This window comes from Notolabrus celidotus, chromosome 23 (assembly GCF_009762535.1).
Source record: "Notolabrus celidotus isolate fNotCel1 chromosome 23, fNotCel1.pri, whole genome shotgun sequence".
NCBI lineage: Eukaryota > Metazoa > Chordata > Actinopteri > Labriformes > Labridae > Notolabrus > Notolabrus celidotus.
The window spans coordinates 17,813,714-17,828,313 of record NC_048294.1 but is presented as its reverse complement, the minus strand read 5'-3'; the positions used below and the strand labels follow the sequence as shown (position 1 = coordinate 17,828,313).

At 39.9% G+C, this 14,600-nt stretch overlaps 2 protein-coding genes across 3 annotated transcripts; one reads left to right on the top strand and one right to left on the bottom strand.

Annotated features, from left to right (window-relative positions):
• Positions 1–492: 492 nt before the first annotated feature.
• On the top strand, positions 493–3,794 carry LOC117807258 (glyoxal reductase-like). Its single transcript, XM_034676466.1, has 6 exons — positions 493–693; positions 1,851–2,099; positions 2,311–2,456; positions 2,702–2,841; positions 2,948–3,106; positions 3,221–3,794. The coding sequence occupies exons 2-6, from the start codon at positions 1,861–1,863 to the stop codon at positions 3,398–3,400; spliced, it is 864 nt and encodes a 287-aa protein (XP_034532357.1). The 5' UTR covers positions 493–693; positions 1,851–1,860; the 3' UTR covers positions 3,401–3,794.
• Positions 3,795–3,833: 39 nt separating this feature from the next.
• badb (BCL2 associated agonist of cell death b) lies at positions 3,834–9,648 on the bottom strand. Of its 2 annotated transcripts, none has more exons than XM_034676467.1 (4): positions 9,483–9,648; positions 8,626–8,778; positions 7,678–7,898; positions 3,834–6,881 (listed from the first exon to the last, which is right to left on the bottom strand). In XM_034676467.1, exons 2-4 carry the CDS (start codon positions 8,768–8,770, stop codon positions 6,744–6,746), a joined length of 504 nt encoding a protein of 167 aa, XP_034532358.1. In that variant the 5' UTR covers positions 8,771–8,778; positions 9,483–9,648; the 3' UTR covers positions 3,834–6,743. The 2 variants fall into 2 exon arrangements, with proteins under 2 accessions (XP_034532358.1, XP_034532359.1); XM_034676468.1 differs by lacking the exon at positions 9,483–9,648 and adding an exon at positions 9,170–9,366.
• Between the last annotated feature and the right edge of the window lie 4,952 nt (positions 9,649–14,600).

The window sequence follows — 14,600 nt, the reverse complement described above, 5'->3', positions numbered from 1 at the left end:
CTCCCGCTGCCGATTGGCCTCAAAACAGTGCTTCAGAAACAGATGGGTGACGTCAAGGATACTATGTCCATATTTTATACAGTCTATGGTTATATACAGCTAAACCAGTCTGGGGTCAAATTGACCCCAAGGAACATAGATGTTTTTGTTTTTTTCACAGGAAATTGGAACATAACATTTTATTTTATGTTTTCCCAGTTATCCCCATTACATTAGGAAAATTCATAAAATATGAAGCCAAAAAAAATATGTTAGTCATTAATTTAGAGATGCCAAACATTGAATGGGGTCAAATTGACCCCAAGGATAGAGGGTGAAGCTGCCTCGATATTGGCTGAAATCAGAGCCCCAGAATAAGACATTGCTCTGGCTGAAGAGGAAGACTTCCCCCTTCCAGTCGCTCTTCCTTCTGTGATTGGCTGGATCTTCCTCCAATCGGCGGCGTCAGAGCAGGTGTCGCTATGACGACGCCAAAATCATAGGCCAAATCCGCTTCAAGTGTCACGTGACTATCAGCTGACCCCTTCCGGAAGAGTGGAGGGATTGTCAACAAAAACCTCTGCAAAGTTATGAGCTGAAAGTTGCGTTTAACTCTTTTACCCGTCACATTTTGTAAAGGACACTTTAGCTTGTGAAAAGTCGACAGGTCGTTTCCCTTTATGCACAAAGGAATCAGCTAAAAGAACCCAATAGGTGAGATATTTCCTGGACGTAGCAAACTGATGTTATGGCATTCCCACCTTTTCATAGTAAGGTCTGAATTAAAACTGCGTCATTAGTTTTATGTTGCAGCTTTAAAATGTGATATTTTCAGCAACGTTTGCCATAATGTAACGGTATAACTTTCGAGATAGTATTATTGTAATATACTTAGTGGCCATGTGATGTTCTGTTGTTCGAACATTGCATTATTGGAGGTTATTGGTACTTAAATGGGAAATTCCAGCGTTTTAACATTGTCGCAGTGAAGTGGCTACATTGGTGACATACAGGTATTATCATAGGGTGTTCTACCATATCATGTAGTTCATTATAACAACCAATATAACGACGTAGCCTATGTGCAGCCTAATTTTTGACATCCCCAAATTCCACCTCAGTATTTATTTGACCATCATTTTACTGCTGGCTTCATTTTGAGGTGAAGCATTCATGTGTCTCAACGACTTTGCAAGACTGTAGTAATATTGGTGCTTATTTCATATATTATAACACTACATCTTTCCTGTGTAGTGGTGGAAAGGGTTAATACAGACTTTCAGAAATTATTCCAATTTCCACGGTGGCCCTGAAGTGCGAATCACAAAGGGAAATCAGAAAACACAACGGCAAATCAGAAACGGCAAATCAGAAAACACTACGACATTAACCAAACCAGAAGAAGTAGGTACCCTCAGGGGACATGACTAGTCACTGATTGGACTGGACTATCTTTTGACCCGGAAGGACATGGTTTACATGTTTTCCAAATATGAGTGCAGCCAGTGACAACGTACATGCTGCTATACAGTATTTCTCAATTGCTAAAACACATTTCTTCCTTTAATAGCAGCATGTACGTTGTCGCTGGCGGCACTCATATTTGGAAAACATGTAAACCATGGCCCTCCGCGTCAAAGGATAGACCAGTCCAATTAGCGACGAGTCATGTCACTCGAGGATACCTACTTCTTCCGGTTTGGTTAATGCCGTTGTGTTTTCTGAATTGCCGTTTTGTTTTCTGATTTGCACTTCAGGGCCACCGTAAACTTCTACACTCAAACACCTAGTGCAATACTCGTCCTGATACAACTGCATGACTGCATTAAAAAAGTAATAGTCTCGTTGTGTCCTCTTCATTCTTTCATCAGAGTTGGGAAGATGTCCACTACCCCTTCTGTCCTCCTAAACACTGGGGTTGAGATGCCCATCATAGGTCTGGGTACATATAAGTTGGTAGGTCCTGAAGATGTCTACCAGGCCGTGGATGCTGCCCTGGTCGCTGGTTATCGTTCCATTGACAGTGCAGCTGTCTACAGGAATGAAGCTGACTTGGGGAGAGCCCTGAAAGAGCTCCTACCCAAACATGGCTTGGGTAGAGAGGATGTATTCATAACCAGGTTGAGTGTAAGCTTACATATCTTTGGAAAAGAGCATTGCACAGTGGTTTCAAAGTTACTCTATTACATTGCAGAACATTTCGCTTTGGAAGATTTTGTTACATAGATATTATCTTTATAAAGATAAATGTTGTTGAAATAAAAGTATAATAAAATATTCCTCAACTGTGGCTCAATTCTCAACAACCCTTCCCTCTCTTTCTCCCTGCAGCAAGCTGGGCCCCAAGGATCAGGGTGAAAGAGCCATAGAAGGAGCCCTTCAAAGCCTGTCTCAGCTGGATTTGGGTTACATTGACCTTTACCTGATCCACTGGCCTGGCACACAGGGCATGGATGTAACTGACCAACGTAACCCAGGTAAATAGTTCAGCAAAGTCAATGTTCAGTCAGTTTTCCTTCAAATACCCAAATACATTTTTGACATGTACTCGAGGGCTGTTTTTACATTTATGTTTAAAATAAATGTATCTAAAGGAACACCATTCTTTATGAATATATAATCCACAAAGTTAAATTCAATCTGTCTTCTCACTGCCCTCCTTAAGTACGCAGTTGTGCTTCAGTTACACTTGTAATGATTTCCCATTAATATTTGATTCCAGGCAACAGAGCTCAGAGTTGGTCCACACTGGAGGAGCTGCATGCCCAGGGGAAACTGAGGGCCATAGGAGTGTCCAACTACACACCAGCTCATATGAAAGAACTGATGCAGAGCTGCAGAATTCCTCCTGCAGTGCTACAGGTAAATGCATGAGAATGAAAAGAAAACAGGTAACAAATAATAAACATCACTGAAAAGGTATTTTCTCAAGCCCTGGTCAGAGGAAAGCTTTTCATTATTTCTGCAGGTGGAGTTTCACCCACAGCTGTGCCAAACAGAGCTAAGGAATGTGTGCCAGGAGTATGGAGTGTGTTTCCAATCCTACTCCTCCTTAGGAAAGGGAGAGCTCGTCATTAACCCTGTTGTCATGGAAGTGGCAAAGAACTGTGGACGTACTCCTGCACAGGTAAAGGCAACACAAAGGCCATCTTAATTAACACATTTTGGGGCCAGCTTCAATTGTTGGGTGGGCGCTTAAAGTTTTCAGTATAAACACTCGGAAACTCTGGTTCCTCTCTAGGTGCTTTTGCGCTGGGCTGTGCAGCAGGGGATACCGGTGCTCCCCAAGTCGTCAAATCCAGACAGAATAAAGGACAATGCCAGGATTTTTGACTTCACACTGAGTGACGCAGACATGGATAAACTTTTAGCTTTGGACTGTGGGCACAAGTACTGCTGGGATGCATCACAAGTGGTATGACAGGCCTCTATTGGAACAAATATTGTCCTCTTGAAGCTGGCTGTTCTTCAGATCTGACTTGCAGTGATGCAGTAGTGAGACATAACCAACTAGAACCGTGAGAAACTACAGTTCAGACACAGCTAGATAATCTGTAATTAGCTTCTTCTGCACTGCAAGAAGACTTTGCATGACAGAAATAACTTGGCTTCTTACTTGCATCTGAACGTAGGCAAAACATTTGACTGGAAACAGTCTATTGCTTTAGTTTAATAATGGTATGATATTTTTTGTTGTCTCATAGTGCTCTTATATCAAACTCTTACAACAAAAGGCCTTTCTTTTCTGTGTTTCGCGTCTGGTACGGTCAGTGAATGACCAATCGTCAATGATTAAAATATAATAACTTGCAAAACTTGTGTGTGCTCTGTACATGAAAATTCACACAGGGGGCTCACTTTAAAACCACTCTTAAAATGATTTATTCAGGACAGCATTAACCAGAAGTTTCACAGCTGTAGAGAAAATACATTTACAAAAGTCATTACAAAATAAAAAGAATTTAACTAAAAAGAAGCAAATCTTAGAATTCAATTTTCTCCATACACAACTCCTGATTCAAGTAATATCAAGGATGGTTGCAAAACTCCAGGAGCCCAGGCAGCTTCCTCATATGAGGTGCGTTCACTACAAAAGAATCAAAACTGAAAACGGCTTCTCCAGAAAAGAACTGCGTCCGCCATCTTAAAGTTTTCTCATACAGCAAACACACCTCATTGTTATGTGCTCTTTGTATTAAAATGTGACAGCAGGCTGTAATGTTTAAGGCGGTATTTGGGCAAACAGACAAGGCTGGCTATGTGGTGCCACATCACAGGTTACAGCATGTTCAAGGCAGTTCAGTACAATATCCTACTCTTTCAATTCCAGCGGAGCATGTTTCCAAGAGAGAGCAAAGCATTCATATCTGGCCCCGAGCTCCCTACAGCATGTTCATATTCTCTGCTAGCTGATTACACAAAATACAAGTATGGGTCTGCTGGGTGGAACTTTCTCACTGTTTTGTGACTTTTTTCTTAACACTTATTCCTGATTCTCTGATCCATATGTGTCAGATATTACATTTAAAAACTGGTTGAGCCACTCCTTTTTTTAAAGCTTCAGTTTAACAATAGGGAATGCGTCAGGAGCTTTACGTCACAAAATTCAAAGAGTCACAAAATTGTTTTAGTCCATAAATGTTTAACACTCATGTCTCCATACTAATCCTAAACTTGGAACAAATCTTAGAAAAGATGTTGCCGCATTTAAAAAAATTCTCTGATCAAAAAATGTTCCTTCACCAAGTTTGGGGAAAGCTATAAAAAAAACAATACATTAACTTTAGCTCCAAGACAATTCATGCAGTCCCTCGGCCTGCACACGCAAGAACTTCACGGTTCAACCCTACCAATCTCATAAGAGAGCGAGACACAAGGAGAACAAACTTATTACCATTTTCAATAATCACATACTGATAAACAAGTCACAAATAACCTCGTGAATTTACCAGGATGAGCAGCATTGCTGACTTTAGTTAAAAAGCGTTCAGAAAAACAGTAGTAACTTTTGTAAAATCTACCGGCTTCAAAACGTGTACAGTCAGCACTCCTCCACTAACTCCTGGTAGATCCCATTTTATACACAATGTCATGTGGATGAGAATGAACACCTTGAATTGAATGTTTTTCATCCTAGCTCGGCTGGAAACTGATTTAACTTTATTGGGTTTCAAATGTAGAGACGTTACGTTACCAGTTTACCCTTCCTGTAACTGATTCTGAATCCCACACTTAGTACCCCTCTGATACCAGTGTGTTAAAAAAAGTTATTTATTGATAATCACTCTATACTTCTGAACCAACATTGATGTGATCTGATTGCTTTTGTTGTTAAGCTAAAAAATAACAAGCTAACATTTGGAAGATAATAAAGGATGGCATCTGATTGGTGCACTACTCACAGATAATGGATCATGGGCGCTATCAATGCTGGTAGTTGTATCGGAACTTCATTAAACCCCTCACACTTGTGTTTTTAACGTGACTACACCCCTACAGTTTCCTTTTCACAGTCCAGAGTAAACCTAGCCACAGGCTAGTGTCGGCTCCTTGTACAGCAGTTAACTCATCCTATCCCACATCTTTAAATATGCACATAACATTTAACACAACAGCCATGGATTGTACACTGCCTATTGCTAGGTTTGCCAAACTCGTATATAAGCACGGTAACTTTGTAATAGAGGAACCTATCAAATAAATTCTCGCTAAACCACAAAGTTTGTTACCTCCCACCCACCCTTTTGATAGAATATTAACAAAATATGTACACATAAAAATTTCAAAGTCTGCTTTCTTGCACATCCGAGGATTTAAAAAGATATATTGGTTTGTGCTTTTATATGTATGTTTAATTTTATTTTATTTAGATAGAATCTAACCCTGAAGTTTTACAAAAGATATTATTTCTGCATCAGAGATTGTCCTTGTACAAGATTGTTCTTCTTTTGATTCTTTTCGACATAAAGCAGTTAGTGATAGTCAAGTACTGTTGTTGAAAAATGAACTGGCTTGCAGGTAGCAGAGCAGGAAGCTGGAAAAAGACCCTAGTTGAATACCTTTAAATAAATCCTTCCATTTTATGTGCTTCCTCTGATGCCTGCAGATTGTTTTGGCACACAATTACAGTGGTCTCCGTTAGCTTGTGTTCATTAACATTTGGAATGAAACAAGCATCCATAACACATTGACATTTCCTACATAAAAAATGCATGGAAGGAAATTCGAACAGCATACACGGTGGCCTCTGGTGTTTAGATTTCAGAGCATTTATCTCACCATCTACAGTATGTTGCATATTTTGATGGGTGAGATAACTACAACAGTGAGCATCTTTAGCTGGTAACCCATAAAATCATCGACTGTCCTAGTCTTTGTGTTTGTAAAATGTGTCATCTCTTCTACTGGTGCTTCATCTCCTCTGGTCTATGGAGTTCTGATAGCTTACAGCCTATCCTCATGCTTGACCATCACCCTTTCACAGTAGGCTGCCCAACAATATCATTAACAGCACAACCAACATAAACACAAACAGATCTGTCCCACTGTAGTTACGTATAAAATGACACAACTGGGATCCAGCGCTCAGTCATCCTTTTTTTGTTTGGATCTCTCGTTTTTGATCAAACAGACCTCTCGGTTTTGGTCCCTCGACTCAGTTCCCACCACGATTTTTCTCTGGGCTTCCCAGTTGCTTTCTTCTCATTTCCATCAATTCTTCCATCACTGGACCTTGTTATCAGTCAAATTCTCTCTCTGAGTGCTTACTCAGTGCGGTGAGTGTGGTTTTCATGGTGGTTGTTCTCTCCCTCGGTCTCCTGGTGACTGAAGAGGTAACTCCACCAGCTTTTAGAGTGGTGCATTGGTTTCGCCGTCCCAGTGTTTCTTACCTTTTTCATCTCCTGCACAAAATCAATAAATACAGTGTAAGGTGAAACATATACTCATCAGTGAAACTAAGATAAGTCATAAATTGGCCCTACATTTATAACCATAAGCTAATAAACTTTAAATCGTAACATTCAGTGTATCAAATTTCATCACACTCAGGATGGAAAGTCTGAATGCGATTGTGAAAGGATCACGTCTTATCTATCTATCTATCTATCTATCTATCTATCTATCTATCTATCTATCTATCTATCTATCTATCTATCTATCTATCTATCTATAATCTGACAAGTTGTTAAGTTTACCACTTCCTGTCTGACGAGGTTTCTGCCTGTTAAAAGGAAGTTTGTCCTTGCCGCTGTAGCTAGCTAAATACTGCGAGGTACTCTGCTCATGGTGGATTATGCTGGAGCGCTGTCAGTAAGCGGGGACTGGATCTTATCCTGTCTTGATGTTGGGTCTCTGTTAATAATTTAACATAGAGTACGGTCTAGACCTGCTATGTTTGTTGTGATTTGGCGCTATACAAATAAAGATTGATTGATTGGTCCCTTGGATGTTGTCTAATGGTGTCTGATGGGCTACTAGTAATGCTGTTTACCTTGAAATACACCCAATGTTCCATACTTTCACTATCTATTGGCTTTTAGTTGCTTATTTCAACAGGAAGCTGTGAAAAACCACTGTCTTGTCAGACTCTTACATTTTTTACCAAGTGCAGGTTTGACCCCTTGCCATGACATCTATAGCTCGTCACCCATCTGACCTTTCAAATCAGTCTTTCATACCCTGATCCCTCAGTCTTACCCCTTTGTCTAGCAGGCTGTCAAACTCATCGCTCATCCTTCGAAGCTGCCGCCCATATTTCTTGGCAGCCCACAAAGCCGGGGGAGCTGATTTTGATCGTCCCCTGAACGGAGCTCCCTCAGTAGGGGTGCCAGCCTCTTCTTCTACCCTAGCCTGGAGCTCTTCGTCTTTAGTGACGGTGTAAGCATGGGACTCTGAGTTCAGCCGGATTCGGCCCGTCCCTACAATGAAGAGACAAGATCAACATAAGGTAACAGGACTCATGACGCATTAAGAAATTGTTAGACGATCAAAATAAAATACAGATGTGTACAGCTTTAAATAGAGCTTTACTAAATGCAAAACACTGCAATTTCATATTAATGTTCTTAAGTATGAAAGAACACAATCAATGTTAGAAAAACGTGTTGATTCATCTAAAATGAAACATAAAGAGAAAGCAGCAGAGAAATGTTGGAGGTATGAGTGGTTTGATGACATTGACTTCTCTGTTTTCATTTGTTTGACCTAGAATAATCTTAATTTCTCTCTGTGCCATAAAAATATAATGACATATAACATCACCAATAAAGAGCAAACCCTTTTGGGTTACGGCTTGAGACACGTTTGAATTTGAGCACATGTTGATGCATTGTACATGTCATGATAAATTACTTGGCGATCTAGAATGCTTAAGCTTAAAGCTGAAACAACAAATGATGCTGATGTCCGAGTGTGCCCATCCCTTATTGAATGTGTGTTGCATACGTGGTTATCAAGAAAGATAAGCATGATAACATGAACCCTATACCTGGATTGATTTTTGATAAAGGAATCTCAAACATCCTACGACAGGTTCAACAACACAAAAAGCTGCTGTAAAGTTCCTCAGGGAATTGTCTGCTCAATATTGAACCAGGTTTCTTTCCTTTAATTCCCCCAAGAGGTATTTTTCAGTTTCCTTCCTACCTGCCAGTCTGAGCTCAGGTAGGGTGAGGGAGTGTCGTTGGGGAAGACGCGGCAGCTCCACAGCTGATGATTGGTTGTTTTCCTCTTCCTTTACCTCCTCTGATGAATCTGACTCATTGTCTGAAATGGTGAATTTAGCAGCCATGGTGACATCTGAAAGGGAACAAAATAGATTAATAAACACTGAAAGTAAAAAAAAAACATTCAGCCGTAAAAGAGGGATTATCCATAAGTAGGTCCACATATCAAGCTCAGAGCTCAATGTTGATTGGGTTTAAGATTATAAATATCAAACCAGTTTCAGTGACTGCTGCCCTGCACCTGACCTAAATGAACTGCACGAGAGGCACGAGGCATGTTGTCCTCATATAGCCTATACAATTAATACTTAATTTCTTTACATGGCTGTTATGTAGAGGTTAAAGTACATTCAAATGACTAAAATTACAGTTTTTCTGTCGTGTTATAGTCAAACAGCACATAAGCTAATTATTCAAGAATCATAAAATGGCATCGTCCATTGTACCGCTGCTGCTGCCCCTACCTAACACACCCAGCAGGATATCTCTCTCGCCTCGCTGTCCCTCATATTAGCCGGTCCAAAGGTATTCACAGTGTAATAACCTGCGAGATAACCAACTTCTTCTGACAAAACTGTGTCGTAAATCAAAACACTTGTTGTTACACCGTAATTGGAAAAGCTAACACACCTTCCTCTCCGGTCAAAACACCGACTCGTCTGTTTTGTTGTTGTTGACTGAAGAGGACAAAAGAAACTTCCTAGAGGGCGGAAGCGGCTGAGTAGCTCTATTAACTACAGACGGCTGTAAGAGAAGAAAATGAAAAGGTTTCCTTACCCGAAATCTTTATGGAGTAAGTCCGGAAAGTGCGAGTGTGTCATTAGTTGGCCTCATGCGGCCGCAGCTGTTGTTTTTGTTATCGGCGACTTGTCTTTTTACTGTACTACACAGTTTAGCTCCGCGCTCACCCAATCGCCGCGCGTCAGTGCACCGCCGCTGCGCGCTGACGTCACTGTTGCGAGGGCTTTGTTTATTTCACCGGGTTACCGTAAGTCACAGTGTAGAGGCGCAGAAGGATTTAATACGGACAGTTTGAGGCTATTTATTCTCATCTAATTGATTTTCTAAACTTAATCAGAACTTGTCTGATAATGCTTCAAGTCAGAGTTCTGCATTCAAACTGTAATAAAGGTTAAAGATACAAGATCGTATGAAATAAATTACCTTTAATAGTAGTAGTAGTAGTAGTAGTAATAATAATAATAATAATAATAATAGTTATAATAATAATAATAATAATAATAATAATTGATAGGACATATATAGCGCTTTTCTGGGTACTCAAAGATGCTTTATCAGGGGTCACATACAGCCCAAGTTGATCTGAAGTGGGCCGGACCAGTAAAATCATAACATAATGACCTATAAGTAACAACAACTCTTAATGTTTCCCTTTGTTTTAGTGCAAAAAAGTAGAAGTAAATTCTGAAAATGTTCACATTTAATGAATTTTCTTTCTACAAAAACAGCTGTTGTATTTATTGCCATGATGAGTCTCATAGTGGGGCCAAATATTTTACTCTTAAAGCCCTGAAACCTGCTGTGAACACACCAAACACACAGGTTACCCATTCACCTGACACAGAGTGTAATGTTTACTGCAAAAGAACAGAGAGATTATAATAATGAAGAAGGTAAAGATGACTATTATGGACCCCTCGCAGCACAATGATTTTATGCAAACCCCAGAGGACAAATTTGAAATAGTAGTTACTGTTATTGAAAAATGGCAGTTAATGTCTGCTCTGTAGTTTTTCCGTGGGCCGGATTGGAACCTCTGGCGGGCCGGTTTTGGCCCGCTGGCCGCATGTTTGACACCCCTGCTTTATATAATGTGCGAAATAAATAAAATAAGTAAATAATAACATTCAAGTAGAATATTACTTTCATTAGCAGAATACTGCCTTAATGGCATATATGTTTTTGAACAAGTATGTTTTAATACTTTTACCTGCGTATTTAAGCGTAAGAAACATTAATTTTATTTAAAATATTTTGATATTGTATTACATAACAGTGCATTATATTTCATAAACCTACCTTTTATTTAGGAATTTAAAATCTTACGGTGACAATAGCTTTGGCTTTCAAATTTAAGAAATAAGGTAAAAAGAAGACTATTTTCCTCATGTCTCTTAGTCAGGAGGAAGGGAAAAAAATTCTACATTAACACTGTGCTCATTGTAATTTTTTCCTGTACTGTTGCGGTAGCCTTCATCTCAGCAGGTAGAGTCACAGACTATTTTTGTTATATAAGGGTTAACCTTGTAAAGAACAGCTGAAAAAATGAATGGAATGACAAACAGATGGATATTAAAATACCTGTGTGGGCCTAACTTGTATTTGGTTATCTGCTATAGTTAAGTTATTCCTCCAAATGACTCTTATCTGTGTTTTTTCCCCTTCATGTGAGTGGGCTAAAGGCCGGTCAAAAAGTAAGTGAGAAAGATTGGAGAACCAATGTTACACAACAGATATGTGAGAATTGTTTTCGGCAAATGTCAAAGCTGATAAAGGAAGGGTGGGGTGAGAAACAGAATGCACACAATACTATTGCATAGTAAACATTACTTTATGACCGCTGTGTAGAGTCATTTTAACTGATTTCCAAAGGTGAACAAAACATCCACCAAACTGGCAGTCCAGGCATAAACATGTATAAACTCCTCTAACAAATTTGCCTTGTCTCATTTTCTTCTCTTTTCTGTCATTTTCTTCATCTTTATAAGATCAAGACAAGCAGAGGAAAGAAAATCTCCACAGAGATTTGTTGTAATGCCATGTATGAGCAGCAGGTGGGGAGGCAGGACAACACACTGAGCTGCTCTGATTATTTTTTCATTGATGTCTGCTCCATTGTGGTCACACGTCTCCTGCCACAGGTAATCTGGTATGGTTTGAGATTAATGGTAAATCCTTTATGTTGAATTTGACCTTTGATTGCATTCATTGATGTGATTACATATTTTTATTCTAAAGATATATTTTTTGGGGCATTTTTGCCTTTTAATGGACAAGACAGCTGAAGAAAGAAAGGAAATGTGGGGAGTAGAGAGCGAGGGGAAGACATGCAGCAAATGGTTAAAGCTGGAATCAAACCTGCAACCTCTGCGACATTGCTGTAGCCACTATGTGGGACACGCGCTAATGGCGCCCCGTCTATACATTTTCAACATGTAAAAATGGTTCCTATGTCAGGGCAGGGGAAACCAAGTAAATTACGTAAACAAATCTATGCCAAGAGTAGGTTTTTTGTCTTGTTTCATGAAAAATAGAATGGATGACATAGGGTTATCTGTCCTGGCTGTCTTTCTTTTGCACTCTTGCATTTTCCTCACATCAAAAGGACAGTCAACCATCTTATTATCTACCATTCATATCTAGAGCTGTCTCTATTCCTTCTCCTCCTTTTCTTCATTCTCCCCCCCTTCCATCTCATGCATGAAGACTCTGTTTTGGGATTATATACGAACAAGCATTTGCAAAATTATAAAGTGTCACTTTGAAAGGAGGAGCTAACTGTGACAGGATTTGTGGTGTTGGGATACGGTTTCTTCTAATTTAGTGCGTTCAAATAGAACTGGGTTTTCCAAGCTTAGACAAACACACAAAGTCTGCACAGTCAGCTTTTCATACTGGTTTAAGGATAGAAGAAGCTCAGGAAAATGACTGTAGAGACCCGGTTCTTTTCAACGCTATTTTTGGAGGGATTAAAGAAATAATACATGGGAGTTCTCTTTTTGGGTGCTGGTTAAAAACCATACCATTATTATTCATTCTAATCTGTTTGTTATGTGAGAGTGCATGCATGTATGACATAGGCAAAGTAAAGCCACATGTGCAGCAACTTAGTAGCACATGAGAGACACTAAGTACCATCCAGAGTTTCTTGTAAAAGGGGAATCATTTTTGCACACATATGAACAGACCCAGAGTGTGTGTTTGTGTATAAATCTGCTGTATTTGACTGTAATCTGAAGGAGCTATACAATTAGCATCCATTTATATCCGCCTGTACCAACCTCGCCCTGCCTCCCTGCCCCTCATCTGGCGGTTATTTTGGGAAATGGAGGCGTATGCACTCCCACACAGTCTCTAAACCACCACTCAGTGTGTGTGTGTGTGTGTGTGTGTGTGTGTGTGTGTGTGTGTGTGTGTGTGTGTGTGTGTGTGTGTGTGTGTGTGTGTGTGTTTGAGAGCAAATGCAGTAACATTTCCAAATGGTTTCTGAAATGTTCCTTCCAATTTACCGTTAGGACACTGCCTGTCTGCCACCACTGCAGCCTCACTCACTGTTCTGTCAAATATTTCCCCCCTCTCTAGACCCTGTTTGACTCTATCAGAGAGATGACGGGCAGGAGTTGAATATTTTGAAGTGGGTGAGCTTAGAGAGAGTATAAAAGAAAGATGTTGTGGGGGGGGAAAAGATAATTTGGATTGCCAGTCCAAAAAAAAGATAAGAGGCACACTTAAAATACCGACAGCATGTTCCAGACAAGCAGAGAAAGGAAGAGAGAGAGACCTAGACTCAGACACTGAAAAAGCAACAGATGAATGATCAAAAGCAAAGGCAGACAAAGAGTTATCCAGAGTGTCTGAGAAAGCAGAGAGAGAGAATTACTGTAGAGGAGAAGCAGAAAAGGTGGCAGTAAATGTAAAACTTTCGCAACACTGCAACAGAATAAAGCAGAGTCTGAGACAGAAATCAGACGACTGGCAGAGGAGTGCAGGGGGCAGGAACATGAAAAAGCAAATTTAACCTACATCAGAGTGCCTGCCAGCCCATTCAACTGAGCCCTTTCGTCACTGCCCTCAGAACATGCTCATTATATACGGACCGCTCCCTAGCTGTATAACCAAGTCGCTCTGTGATCACAAGGCTGACATATGGCTGCGTTCTAATTTAATCCACTCCACCCTTGTGAAGCTGCCGGTCTTACATCCCAGCATTTCTCAAACTGATGTTTAGGACTAAAAATGGATTGCTGACTTTTTCTTCCATGGATAAAAACACAGGGAAGACCAGCATAAGAAAACATTGGATTTAAGACTGGTGCTGAAATCTGTCTCTTCTAATGACAAGTGAAAAATCAGTCATGAGATTTGTGGATCTCTTACATCGTTGTATTTCAAAATGCTAAGTCATTTATATTTCAAAACCCTGAACACTAAAAGACTACTTAACATTTTTGAGACTTTTTTTTGCTAAGAGTTACATAAGTTGCTTAATATCATTAGTAGGTTAGCACATAGGGTTGATATCATGTCACTATGCTCAATAAGAACCTTAAGTTAACCCAAGTTAGCTAAAACTAGCATTAAAACTTTAAACAAGTGGGGAAAAAAAACTATATCCATTGAACAGTGAATCCATAACACAATATATCTTGTTTATTTCGTGTGATCAGAAAATGATGTTTGAAACTAAGCTAGTGCAGATAAGGCAGTACCCATTCCTAGTTATCTAACAGCCTGGCACTAGAGACGTGACATTCGCAAACGAGTCTGTCTTTTGAACGGCTCTTTTAAGTGAATGATGAGAACCGATTCGCAGTTGCGAGCCATTCGTTTGGGAGCCGTTTTTATATGCCGATTGCCCACGCTGCCTTCACGTATCACTTGCGTGCCCCATGAGTCTGAGTTGTCACACTGCCTTCGTGTGAACGACCAATGCCATCTCCAAGTATGAGTTGTCCACAGCACGCTCCATGCACGTGAACGCGCCTATATTCGCAGCTAACTTAAGGGAGGAGATTAGTCAGCGCCGCAGACTGGAGTGAAGACATTTATTTAATTTATTTAAAATTTTACAGTAAAGTTGTTTTGCATGGAAGTTATTTGTAGCCTGCGTAGTTTTTATAGTTCCACAAAGTTTTTTAGGTGAGTGAAAATTCA